The sequence below is a fragment of the Zea mays genome, chromosome 3, assembly GCF_902167145.1.
Source record: "Zea mays cultivar B73 chromosome 3, Zm-B73-REFERENCE-NAM-5.0, whole genome shotgun sequence".
Lineage (NCBI taxonomy): Eukaryota > Viridiplantae > Streptophyta > Magnoliopsida > Poales > Poaceae > Zea > Zea mays.
This window is the reverse complement of record NC_050098.1, coordinates 49555187-49569226: the sequence shown is the minus strand read 5'-3', so window position 1 is coordinate 49569226 and position 14040 is coordinate 49555187. Positions and strand designations below refer to the sequence as shown.

Below are 14040 nucleotides of genomic sequence, written 5' to 3'. Positions count from 1 at the left end.
CACTCAGGAAAAAAGTCTTCGATAAAAATGAAAAGTTTGCAGGAAAGTGGATAAGGGAGTTGCCCTACGTCGTTTGGAGCCTAAGAACTCAACCTAGTCGAGCCCTGCATGGAAATACTCCTTTCTTCATGGTCTACGAGTCAGAGGCAGTACTACCTGCTGACCTCAAGTTTGGGGCGCCAAGGTTGGTCTTTGAAAGCATAGCAGAAGCCGAGGCTACTAGGCTGGAGGATGTTGATATACTCGAAGAAGAACGGCTAAACACAGTAATTCAATCAGCACGGTACCAGCAAACTTTGAGACGTTACCACGACAAGGCCATGCGACATCGATCCTTCGCAGTGGGAGATCTCGTCCTCCGCCGAATTCTAACGAGGGAGGGACAGCATAAGTTGTCACCTCTATGGGAAGGACCATTCATAGTAGCAGAAGTCACTCAGCCGGGATCATATCGTCTCACTCAGATGGATGGCACGGAAATTGGGAACTCATGGAACATAGAACACCTCAGGAAGTTTTACCCCTAGATGTATTTCAAAAGCTATCGGAATGACAATGTACTCTGTAAACTAGAAATATATCATCAATAAAGAGACCTCAAGAATACCCATATTGTTCATGGTCGACCTGCATTCTTACTTAACTCGGGGTGACCACTATGCCCTGCTAACGGAGCAATCGGCTTAAGTCGGCAACGACTTAAGACGGTGCAACATGCTCGCGTTCACTTAACTCGGGGTGACCACTATGCCCTGCTAACGGAGCAATCGGCTTAAGTTGGCAACGACTTAAGACGGTGCAACATGCTCGCGCTTACTTAACTCGGGGTGACCACTATGCCCTGCTAACGGGGCAATCGGCTTAAGTCGGCAACGACTTAAGACGGTGCAACATGCTCGCGCTTACTTAACTCGGGGTGACCACTATGCCCTGCTAACGGGGCAATCGGCTTAAGTCGGCAACGACTTAAGACGGTGCAACATGCTCGCGCTTACTTAACTCGGGGTGACCACTATGCCCTGCTAACGGAGCAATCGGCTTAAGTCGGCAACGACTTAAGACGGTGCAACATGCTCGCGCTTACTTAACTCGGGGTGACCACTATGCCCTGCTAACGGGGCAATCGGCTTAAGTCGGCAACGACTTAAGACGGTGCAACATGCTCGCGCTTACTTAACTCGGGGTGACTACTATGCCCTATTAACAAAAGCAATCGGTTTAAGTCAGCAACGACTTAAGACGGTTCCACATGCTTACGATTACTCATATAGGGGCGACCTCTATGTCCCATAAAGAAGTCTTGAAATCATCACGCAGCATTTTACTTCTGCAAATTTAGATACTGCTGAATTACAAAAATAACAGTAGCATTCAAATATCAAACAGGTGTCCTCTAACAAAATATCCGAGCACGATAACCGCGCGCTCAAAGCACGAAATGTTTTTTACTTTGCAACATTCTTCTCAGGAGCAACCGATGAAGAAGGGCGACTTGAGGAATCAGGAGCAGCGTTCACGTCAGCCCTTATGTCGTCGAGAACAATCACACCGGGTCTCCTCATCAAGATCCGCCCCACGCGAATGGCTTTATCCATGGCTCTGTCACGCTGGGCTCTCAGAGTAGCGAAAGTCTCTTCAGCAACCTTGACAGCCAACTGAGCGGTTTCTAGCTCCTAGGTGATGGACTTCTTGGAAGCACGCAATTCCTTGATGACAACATCTTTAGCCGATATCGACTGCCTGAGATGAATCACATCATCCAAAGATTCCTGCAGCTTACAGCGATGATTGTCTAACTCCTCCATGGTGAAGCGATGACTCCTCTCCAGAGTGGTCAACGAGTTGCTGGAGTCACGATATAGCTTGTAAAGATTATCACGAGAAGCAACAAGGGCACATTTTTCTTTCTGCAAACAAGAATTAGCTTCTTCAAACATCGAGCAAGCAATAAGAACATAGCAAAACAAAGCCCGGGCTTTCAGGTCACCTTTTCAGAATCAAGCTGAGCGCGGAGAGTAGAGTTCAGCACGTTGGCATCGTTCAGAGCAGCAGAAACCTGGGCCAGCTCAGCCTGGCTTTGGGAATACTTTTCCTCAAAATCAGAGCACCACCGGACCAGTTCAGCCTGATTTTGAGAATGTTTCTCTTCAAGAACAGAAAACTGCCGAGCCATATCTAGCGAGAAACAGTCAAGCAAAAAGTTTAGATTAAGAAGCAGTTTAATAAGATAGACGAAAGGAAGCAGAAAAGCACTAACCAGCATTCACCGCCTCTAAGTCAGAAACACGTTGTTGAAGCAGCATCGGATTCCAATGTGCCAGAGACGAAGCTCTTTCTGGAACAGAAGCACCCTGCAACTTCAGCTGACTAGCCATCCCATCCACCAATGCCTGATATTGAGAGCAGATGAGTATAATGATAGCAGTTCATCCGGTGTAAAAGTCAAACTAGAATAGACCATAGTACCTGGAGGTTGGAGAAGAATGAGAGGACTCCCAAATCGTGAGAGATCAATTGATGGCTTGGTGTAGGATCGTCACCCGGAGCAACTTGCAATGAACCAGCGGGAACCAATTCAGTGTCATCAGTAGAGCCCAAAACTTTGTCGTCAGGTACGCTAACCTCTAAAGCGACTCCTTGACCAAAGGCTTGGGCTACCACCATGCAACTAGAGTGTGGAGGAGACCCTACGTGAACATTCATGGAAGTACAAGAGGGAGACCCGCTCGGACACCCTCGGGGGCTGGGTCATAGTTTGCGCTACCCATTTGAGCCAGATCATCTCCGGCAATACCCTCGGGGCTGGGTTGCAGCTTGCGCTTCCCACCCGAGCCGAATCATCCCCGGCAACACCCTCGGGGGCTGGGTAAGTGTCAACACCATCCTTGAGGGCCAAGTTCTCTGCAGCAGCCACCTCTAAGGCTGAAGGTCCCTCAATCACTTCCATGGGAGCAGGACAATCCAAGTCAGTTTCCTGACCCTCAAGACCGCGCTCCAAGGTCGATGAGGCGCGGGACGCTGCCCGGGATGACCCCAACCCGGCGTCGAATGCATCAGCACAAACATCCATCGCGTCACCATCCGCCGGGCTCTGATAACAGATCCTCTGGAACCATATCTTCAAGAGTCTGATCAAAGTTCGCCAGAGACAATTCTTGTAGACCAATGAGGGCAGACAGAGCAGGAGAAGGAACTCCACTACTTTCCCCACTGGCTACGTATCACCGACTGTTCTTCCGAGTCAGAGGGATCTCATCTTCTTCCTCCTCCTCATTTTCATCAGCAACACAGACAGCACACCCATTGGGGTCAGCGTCAGATGGATCACACCCATTGGGGTCAGCATCGGTAAGTTCAGGCACGGGCACTTCCTCAACAGCAGGAGTCGAAGGACCAGCATCCCGATCCAAGCTAGATACTCGCCGAAGACGTCTCTTTTTCTTTTTCTGCTCATCAGCAGGAGAATCAAGTTGATTGGCTCGGCAAGGGCGCTTCGGGCGAACACTGACAGGCCTCTGAATATCCAAGGCTTTACCAGCTTCCGGGAGAGGCGCCACCACCGATGTCCCAGCAGGAGCGGCATCAGAAGAATCCTCGGCTAACATATAAAGCATGGCACTTATCTCTGCATCACTGGGATCCAAAGGCACCTCAAAATGAACCTACCGTTCATCATCAGGAATTTCTTCAAGCGAAGCAACCAAAGCACTAACTTCTTCGGCAGAGGGTCGCACTCTAAGGCCCAAACCGCCATCGCCAGCAGGAGGACTTGACACGAAATGGGTAAAGGCCTTGGAAGGAGGCAAGTTCCAAGCCGAGTAGGCAACAGGGGCACCAACATTTGACACCTTGCCCCTAAGTATCATTTCAAGCCGGCTCACCAAGTCCACAGCAGGAATTCTTCTATTGGTGACCCGGGTGGAGTCAGCTAGACCTCGGTACAGGTAGGTCGGGTATGCCCTGTCCTTCAATGGCTGAATGTTCTTGAAGACAAAGTCAGCAACCACATCTTCTGCAGTCAGACCCCTCTCTTTCAATAATCCAACTTCAGCTAGCAGAACTCCTGCCTCAACCACATCCTGGTCTGTGGGGGATTCAGTCCAGCTCGGAGTGCGAACGTCCGGCTGTCTCCCTGACCGTGGGGGGAGAGAATTTCCGTGATTCTCAACAATAAATCACTCCAAGCGCCATCCTTTAATGCTATCTTTGATGGGGATATCGAGATAATCAGTTTTCCTTCCGCGGCGCATTTCTAAGCTCGCGCCCCCACCAGCTGATGCTGTCCTCCGGCCATCCCAGGCCGACAGTGATACAAATATTTCCACAGCCCAAAGTGCGGCAGGATGCCAAGAAAAGCCTCACATAAATGAACAAAGATGGAGATTTGCAGAATGGAATTAGGGTTCAGATGGGTCAGGTTCAAATGATAGAAATCAAGGAGGTCGCGAAAAAAGGGGGAAACAGGAAGGGCAAGACCGCGGAGAAGAAAAGGAACATATACGACGGATTCGTGGGTGTCCTCTGTTGGAACAGTGACCCCATGGCAAACCCGCCAAGAACAGAGCTCCTTCGAAGGAAGAACCCCGATGGACATGAGGTGGAGAAGATCAGACTCAGAAACAACTGACATATGGTTACCTGCGAAAGGCAACTTCCTGTTGGGATCGATGGGAGGAATGACAGCAGCAGATGAACTTGATGCTTTCCGCTTGGGCGCCATCTCAATCTCGCTGGCGAGCAGGACGGAGGCAGTATCGCGCGAGCGCAAGGAAAGCTTGGATGCAGAAAAGCAAGAATTAGGGCACAGAAAGCGGAAGCGCGCAACGATGCAGTACATATGGGGTTTTTTCCGGCCAGATACCGTTTCGAAAAAGCGTCCAGTCATCACCCAGCGGTTATTTCTAAAAACGCTGTCGTGTCATGTCATCGCTCGGTCGTTATTTCCAAAACGGCCGACACGGCCCGTTCTAACTCGGCTGTTACCTCTAAAACGCCGACGCCACCGTCAGTCACTCGGCTGTTACCTCTAAAACGTCGATGTTGCCATTAATCACTCGGCTGTTACCTCTAAAAAATGCCGACGCCACCGTCAGTCACTCGGCTGTTACCTCTAAAACGCCGATGCTGCCATTAATCACTCGGCTGATTACATCTAAAACACCGAAATGACCCACCGTAACTCGGCCGTCATTCCTAAAGCAACGAGGGGATTTCGGATGACTCGGCCGGGACCACCGAAGCACCATCATTACAAATAAGGCAGTCAGAAAGGCGATTTGATGATCACAGATACTCCTCGTGCACTGATTGGCGTACAACGAGAAAGCGGCATGACACATGCAGAAGTGGAGTGAAATCACTTTTCATTATAAAGGGAAGCTACCAAACTTACAAACCAATTCATTATGAGTTGATGACCTCCCTACTACTACATTACACTTCACTACTCTATACTACTAACTACTACAACATTATTTCATTATACTATTTCTAATTTATACTAACATCTAAAAAACCAGTGGCATCTAGCCACTGGTCTTGTTCCTGCCCTTGCTGCCGCTGCCGTGGTCGCCCTTGCTACCGCCGTCGCCGCCCCTGCCGCTGTCACCGCCGCCATCACCGTCGCCCCCGTCGTCGCCGCCATCACCACCATCGCCGCCGCTGCCCTCCTCGAACGAGTCCGAGGAGTCCTCCTCATCCGAGGAGTACTCCGACTCATCCGAGCCTTCGAGCCCGGAGCGCTCGACGGCCCGGATGTAGGTCCAGACCTCCGCGGCAATCCCTTGGGAGTCGTCTGAATCATCAGACGACGCCGGGGGAGAGACATGAGCCGGGGATCCCTCGGACTCGGAGGAGAACTCCTCCTCCGAGTACTCTGAATCGCCGAAGTCCTCTGAAGGAGGAGTCGGCTCACGTTTGCGTTTGTCACCAGAGCGAGGAGAAGAACCGCTACCCTTCTTACTTTTACCCATGGTGGCAGTGAGGAGAAGAAGAGGAGAGTAAAACAAGCAGCAAGAGATGTGGAAAAAACCGGAGAGACAAAGGCACTATTTATAGAAGAAGAAGGCAACCGCTCACCTCCTACCACGGTCACTGAACAGTCGCAAAAATTCAATTTACACTTCAAACTGTCTGAAGATACGTCAGGCGGCTGACGCCGCTTCACGCAACGCAACACCCATTGGGACTCTAGTCAACTGCGCGGGCGATATGATTACACCCGCGGTCACATCAAATTACCACTTAGAAGCAGTCTGCTAAAACACTCAGCGTACCAAGCCGTCCCTTGCCCACACCCATTGGGGGGACGCCCAGGAATTATCAGTATATTTTTCAAAACTGTCACATCCGTGCAGGGCATGCAATGAATACCTCAAGACAAAAGTGAGATATCAGTAAGGATCAAAGGAAAGCCAAATATAGCCGGTGAAGTACAAGTCTGACCGACAGAAGCGACATGAAGACTAGCCAGGGGACGTCCATCGAACGTCCAATCAGTTGCAGATCGAATAAATTGCACCACCTAGCAAGATACGGGCAGATCATGGACTCAGCCTCAAAGACAAAATACACGCTGACCTCTAAGGCATTCGGAAAAAGAGAGGATGATTCTCAGCAAAAGGGCACGAAATGAAGACCTTCGAATGGATTATTTTCAAAAATCCACTCGAAGCTTGGGGGCTACACCCATTGGGTGCACCTCTGGTGCACCCAATGAAGTTCAAGGTCCTACAGTACGAAATGCTGACCTCCAAAGCGCGAGTTTGAGACAGAACACCAGTTTTCGAGTGATAAAAGCAGAAGGAGACAGTAAGAAATCGTTTATACCAGATTACCCGGAAAACCTTTCGTATCATAAACAAAGACCGCAAGCTGGACCTAGGATCTTTGGGCCGATTATTTCAAAATCAACCCAAAGATCGGGGGCTTGTGGGGGACAGATATCCCCCGGGTCCACTGGAAGGATAAAAGACCTCACGAAAGGCCCAAGGGCCCAATAAATCGTAAGGTCATCCCTTCGTGGGCCTGGGGAGGAATGACCAGTGAAGCAGATCGACACAAGGCCGGATCGGTGCAAGCCCAGACGGCCCAACGACGTCGAGCAAGTAACCACAACAAAGACCCGACTTTCCCGCGCTGGAGCCCCGAACAACGGAACCAAGCGAGGATGAGTCGGCAGAACTATAGGAAGATAGACTCAATCGGTTCACTATTTCTTAGGTGCGCGTTGTTATCATATCTGCATGTATTGCCCCACGGTCGAATATATAAGGCCTAGGGGGCACCCCTTCAGAACGATCGATCTCACTACTCCGCCATCCACCTCGACTCTCTACGTTCTTTATACTAGAGAATTCCCTTGTAATCCACCACATAAAGCATTCCCGCCAGGACGTAGGGTGTTACGCATCTCTAAGCGGCCCGAACTTGTACATCATTGTTCACAGTTTCTCGTGCGCCCAGCATGAACCATCGAGCTACAGTCGGCAACATCGTCCTACTCCTAAAAACACCTTGAGGGGCAACCCCGGGTGTGCGGTCGGACCCAAAACACCGACATAGGGGCATAAGTACCACAGTCACGCAAAGGGCGGAAGGGCAAACGTCACCCGACCCTTCATCAGCCCCAAGGGGAGACACTCTCCCCTAGGGGGCTCTAAGGCTAATATCGGGGATAAGATCCCCGGTCTCTAGGGCTCATCGGTCAGCGAGGGCGCTGGGAAGAAGCCTCTAGCAACTAGGGCCCATGGGTTAGTAGGAGGAGGAAGGAAACGTCTGTCCTGGAAGCATCCGCTCCTAGCCGAACCCTGAGGCACCAATCCTAGGGTCGGATGTGGCGGAGCTAGACAGGGGCCAAGCGAACCGAAGGAAAACCACTCGAGTGGATCCCTCGCCCCGCCTGAGGCTGACCCACCGTAAGTGACCAGTCGCATTAACTATGCTTGGCGTCGAGCCGTGGTAGAGGCGTCAGTCCGCCTCCCACTCATGACATACGAGCCACTCGGCCTGCAATGCGCTCATGACCTACGAACCCCTCGAACTATGGCGCATTAATGGCCCGCACGTCCCCCGGCCTGCGGCGCGCTCATGACCTATCAGGGCTAGGCCTGAGTGCGCAGGCCGCTTGCAGGGCACAACGAGACAAGTCGCGCTGAGACCCAGGTTATGAAGGCTGAGGGTCGGCGTACCTTGAATAATGGCGCCCAGCACCACACTATCCGCCATAAAGAATACGAAATGATCAGACGATCCATAAAACGCTCGGTTTTACCATCGCCCGAGGACTCCTTCTTAAGGAAGCCATCGATGGCCGACCCCTCCTTGGCCTATAAAAGGAGGAGGTCAGCCATCAGACGGGGGAGGGGGCGACGAGGAGAGTACTAGACGGACGGGCAGACGAAAGGATGAAGGAGGCATCGATGAAGACTTGGAGACCGGAGCCCCGTTGCAAAGCCAAGACTTAGTTAGGACTCTAGCTGTGTAGCCCTTAGCTCCACCTCGGCACAAGAGACTTGGGAGCCTCTCCTCCCTCTCTTGCTCGCTTATAACCCCTACTACGAGCATTGATCAACAAAAGTGCCAGTAGCGCGAGCCGTCGAGGACTGGATGTAGGGACGTTCTGTCCGAACCAGTATAAATCTTACATGTACCGTGCACACCGTCCGGAGCACAGAATGCTTGCTTTTTGGTCTTCGATCATGAATTATGTAATTTTTAGCTTCATTATTATGTATTTTTTTGCTTATGTTTTATGAATTATGTAATTTTATTTGCTTAATTTTATAATTGGGTGCGTTTTTATTAGAACAAACCGGTGTGTTTCTTCGTAATAACTAAAGTCTATACAAAATTGGCGTGACGTTCCGGTAAAGCGCTGAACAGATAAGAGAGGAGGAGGACCGCCGGACCGGTACCTGATATAACAGGGACATGACACACAATGCATTTCAACCAGACAGACCAACCAGCACGCGATCTGATGGTACTACCACTAGTGCCAGCAGCCGTAGAATACTGGAGGCCGCCGGCTGTGACATGCGCTGAAACGCTCAACCTTCACGCCAACACCAAGCGACTGGCCCCCCCCAAGTCTCAACTCCCAACAACCAAGAACCGAGGTGTCGTTTAGTTCACATATTTGTAACGTAATGGGTAACGGATAACGTTAAATCATGTTTGTTTTAGTCCAACCGTAATCAGATACCACACTATAATTTGATACCAGCCTATTCAAATTTGTTACCGTCAGTAATCGAGACGAAACCATTACCATTACCATTTGCGTTACATTTTTTGAACCAAACAGCACCTTCCAGACACATGCATCACACTATAGCACAGGTTTGAGGCAGATTTTACGCGGACCACTGAATAAATACAGAACAGCGCATGTTACAAGTTAGGCCCTTTTTAGGAACACAGTTTTTTCAAACTACAGTTTTTCAAATACTAAAGTATACTTTAGTCATGACACTACTACAGTTTATATTGCTTCAGTTTTCGAATACAACAGTATCCAATACATCAAGGTGTTTGGCAAAAACTTTGGTTGAGACCAATCAGCCAGAGCGGGACCCAGCTGGCGCTCTCTTTACAGAGAAAAACTTTGGCTGAGATCAAAGTTTCTAAAACTGCAAAAGAAGTGTAGTATTTAGAATACTACAGTTTTGTATACAGAGATTTCAGATGAGTTGTCAAACACCTCAAAGTATATAATACCATAGTATTGCTCAATATTACAGTATTGCTTCAATACTGTAGAAAAACTTTGTTCCCATACACCCCTTACTGTATGATAAATAAATCGGTAATAACAAGATCCACGACCAATGTAACCAGAGAGCGATCGAAGGACACGAACGAAGCGACAGGTTCAGGTTCACCAATCGGTAGTAGACTAGTAGTAGTAGCTTCACAGCTGAGAAGAGGAGGAGCCTGCAGCTCTCACCCAACTGGAACCGCGCTAGCTAGTCCTTGGTGATGGCGTAGATCGCGTAGATGATCCCCGGAAGATAGGCGAGGAAGGTGAGCAAGAGGCAGAGCCAGAACTCGACCTGCGAATCGATGGAGTGCTTTTAGCGAGCAAGCCAACTTGATTGCTGTGGACGTAATAACATAGTAGTAGTAACTGATTTTTTTTTTGGTTTCGATGAGGTGCTAGATCCTAGATGGAGAATCAATTAGAGAAGCAGTGCACGTATACCTTGCAGCCGAACTTGAGGAAGACGCCGAGTGGGGGCAGGATGATGGCGATGAGGATGTCCACACAGTTCGCCGTGCCCTCCTTCATCTTGCTGGATCTCTGGAGCCCTCTGCTGGAGGCTGGATGCGTCTCCTGTTTGTTCACGCTGGTTGACTCATTGACTGATCGGTGCACACACTGGGGGTGGGTGGGATTTATGACTCTGCAGAAACAGCTCAGGCGGGCGAGGGCTCCTAGTGGGAAACGTAACGACGGATGATGCAATGCGACACCGAGCGTTTAAGTATTGTTTTCTTCTTCTTTTTTTCCTGTTGCTGTCGAAAACATTCGTCGTTTTAGTTGGTTGGATTCTTCCACAGTACATGAATTAAAATCTAGTTAATAAATAAAACTATTTACTCTAAAATTTGGTATTTAGAGGGTTTACCTTGTGCTTTTACGTGGATGATATATTTATTTTTAGAAAATTATTAACGTAACTAGGGAAGTGTCTAGTAACTTTGAAACGAAGATTTAGGAGAGTCTACTGTTATTTTTAATATAAAACTGTTAACAGAAGGAGAAAATTGTGATGCTACTCTTGTGTGATCCTATTACATGGAAAAGGTGTTGAGTCATTGGATATAGTGACGGCATGTCTGTCCCAACTCATTAAGACCCCACATGTGTTGTTAAGGAAAAATTGCGAAATATCACAGTATCCATTGAGATACTCTCAAACCATTGGGTCTCTTGTGTATTTGGCTAGTGCAATGAGAGCTAGCATCTCTTTTGCTCTGAGCAAATTCAGCCAATTTGTTTATAATCTGGGGATAATCATTGGCAATGGCCTTGAGAGGGTACTACGCTATCTAAAAGGGACTATGAGCTACGTCATTCACTATACTGAGTATACGAGGGCACTTGAGGGTTATTGTGATGCAAAATGGATATATGATGCTATGAGATTTACAACAATAGTTGATATGTGTTCTCACTTGAAGTTGGCACGATTCCATAGAAGTCTTACAAGTAGATCCATCTTAACGAGATGAACAATGATGAACGAGTAATCCAACATTAAACACTGCCATAGTTGAGGCTGAGTGGCTTTATAAACTCTTATGGGTTTATCGATAGTTGAAAAACCAATATCGGCTATATCCATGAACTGTGATAATCAAACAGCGATAATCAAAGCGAATAGTCCTGAGGGTGACATGAAATCTATAAGACATGTGAAAATATAGTTAAAATCTGTTAGAAATCCGAGACAACTCTAGAGTAATAGTGTTGAACTATATCCATACGTCTAAGAATCTGGTAGATCAGTTTATAAAGGGTTTGACACGTAATGTGATAGAAGGTGCATCGAGAAAATGAGTTTAAGACACACTTGAAAAGTCGTTCCATAATGGAAAATTGTTATATGTGATCGGAGATCTTGTAAATTAGAGTGGTGAAATAAGTAAGTGATTGACTAAAGGAGAGACCCCTTATAATAAGGTCTAGATTGTTAGATATGCGTGTTTTTCCTTTTTTTATATAGCATGTGAAAGCATCAAAATGCCCAAGAGGGGGGTGAATTGGGCTTTTCTAAAAATGCAGCAACAATTAAACCCTAAGCAAATACTTAAACCCTAAGCTAGAGCCCAACTTCACCCAACTACTAGCAATAAGAGAATACTACTAGAAAGACAACAATCCTAAGACATTACTTCATCTACTTGCTAAACAGTTGAACAAAATAAAATGCTTAAATTAAATGCGGAATGTAAAGCAAGGTTGAGAAGACTCCTCCAATTTTTTGTCGAGGTATCGAAGAGTCGACACTCTTCCCTAGTCATCGTTGGAGCACCCGTGCAAGGGTATCGCTCCCCCTTAGTCCTCGCAAGAACCAAGTGCTCACTATGGGGTGATCCTTTGCCACTCCGGCGCGGTGGATCCCTCACAACCGCTTACAATCTTGAGCCGAGTCACCAACAAATCCTCCGGGGTGATCACCACGCTCAAAACGCCACCAAGCCGTCTAGGTGATGCCGATCACCAAGAGTAACAAGTCATAGACTTTCACTTGACCAACAGAAGCCTAATGCATGTGGTGTGTGCCCTAGATGGCTCTCACTTGCACTAATGAGGTCCTAACACGGGATTAATATTTTCTAATCACCTCACTAGGCTTTGTGGTGCTTGCAATGCTCTAGCAATGTGTGGTCATCAATGTGGGCAGCAAAATCCATGGAGAGCATCTAGTAATGCTCTTGCAATGCTCTAACATTGAGAGCATATGTTCGTACATCTGCTGCTGAATAGCTACCTGCCAAGCCTGCTGTTGAGTAAGAGACTGAAGTATAGCAGCCAGAGTAGGGTCAATAGCTGGTGGGGCAGCAGCAGCAGCAGCACTGGAACTACTCGCCTCGTGATCATGTGAGCGAGGTGGCATAGGATGCGGTGGCGGGATCCCAAGGTCATCATCAGAAGAAGAAGAATCAGCAATGGCACCATGGGTCTCAAACTGTCTGAAAGCCTCATCCTCAGCCCTGTGACACTGGATCTGGCACTGGAACTAGGTCATCAGGGGCTGGACGATAGAAGCCGAACTGGAGGCGAGAGGCCTCGAGGGTGCCCAGGAACTGAGGAGGCTTGATCAGCTGCGCAAAGATGTAGTAGAGGTAATGGGCACATGGCAGCTGATGGCGAGCACGGAGACCATCGAACATTGTGTCCTCGATCTCACAAATAAGGAAATCAACCACGTCGAACTCTGAATGCGAGATGAAGGCACCAAGGATCCATAGTTGAATGTGAGTGGTGGCCTCCCTTTATCCCATCCTGGGTAGCAAGGTGCGTCTCATCAGCTCATATAGAAACTTCGTTATAGGTGTGAAGTCGATAGGGGAGCGTTGCAACCCATCTGTGAAAGGCAGTCTGAACAGGGCAGCGACGTGAGTTGTAGGGTGCAACTCCGTCGTGAGGGCAACGGGGAGGATCCAAAGTGTCGTAGCACAGGCTGTGGAGCCTAGTTGTCGACTCTGGAAATCCAAAGAGTTGTCTGATCTAACTGGCATGCAGAGTGACATCCTCTCGCTCAAAATGGAACCTCATCCACTGATGGTCAGGGTCAATCCAAATGGTGGCATAGAACACTCTGACCCACTCCTCAATATATCTGCCACTCGAGATCAGAAGTGAAAGCAAACCTGGCAGATAAGAAGGGTGACCCTCTGACTCGTCACCGATGGCTAATAGGAACGCAATGAGATCCAAAAGTCGGTGCACCCTCAAAGCAATCTGAGCTGACAGCTACACCCTGAAGAAGGACTCCTGAGTCTTGGTGCTGAAGAGTGGCGTAGCCGCTGGGTCCCTCTGAGCTGGCAACCAAGACTCCATGGGTACGTGTCTGAACCGACGTACCTAGGCAGCAGTGGCACGTTGAAGGTCAAGTAGACGCGGATCAGCAGCCAGCGGTCTCACCTCAGTCTCGTCATGCTCCATAAAGCGAGGTGGTGGAATGGGCAGAGCGGAAACGGGAGCGGGAGGGGGAGCAGTGGAAGCTGAAGTGGTGGAGGTGGTGGGTACAACAGAAGTAGTGGATGGCTCTAGAGCGACAGGAGCTGACGAAGTTGGAGGAGTGGAAGCTGTGGTGGAAGGAATGGGGGAGCAGTGGAGCGAGGCCGAGACGCGAGGCGGCGAACCCGATATGCAATCTGATCAGAGGAAATCTAGAGCTGGCCTCCCATCCTGCTGCTCAAGGTAAACTGTCTTCACTTTGACCTGCCTGAAGGGGCGAGGAGGGTCCTCGTCGTCTCCTCCCCCTGACGATGAGACATTCTTCGTCTGCACCATCCTAACCTAAC

General features: G+C 48.9%; 1 protein-coding gene across 1 annotated transcript; it reads right to left on the bottom strand.

The window, feature by feature from the left end:
• Positions 1-9733: 9733 nt before the first annotated feature.
• Positions 9734-10457, bottom strand: LOC100285273 (hydrophobic protein LTI6B). The gene is made up of 2 exons (NM_001158368.2): positions 10205-10457; positions 9734-10055 (listed from the first exon to the last, which is right to left on the bottom strand). Exons 1-2 carry the CDS (start codon positions 10289-10291, stop codon positions 9969-9971), a joined length of 174 nt encoding a protein of 57 aa, NP_001151840.1. The 5' UTR covers positions 10292-10457; the 3' UTR covers positions 9734-9968.
• Positions 10458-14040: the final 3583 nt, after the last annotated feature.

Excerpts from the sequence above, each read along its gene's own strand:
- LOC100285273 (NM_001158368.2), bottom strand. The coding sequence starts at position 10,291 with ATGAAGGAGGGCACGGCGAACTGTGTGGACATCCTCATCGCCATCATC. Across the intron at positions 10,056-10,204 it reads TCCTCAAGTTCGGCTGCAAG|GTCGAGTTCTGGCTCTGCCT; the intron begins GTATACGTGCAC and ends ATCGATTCGCAG.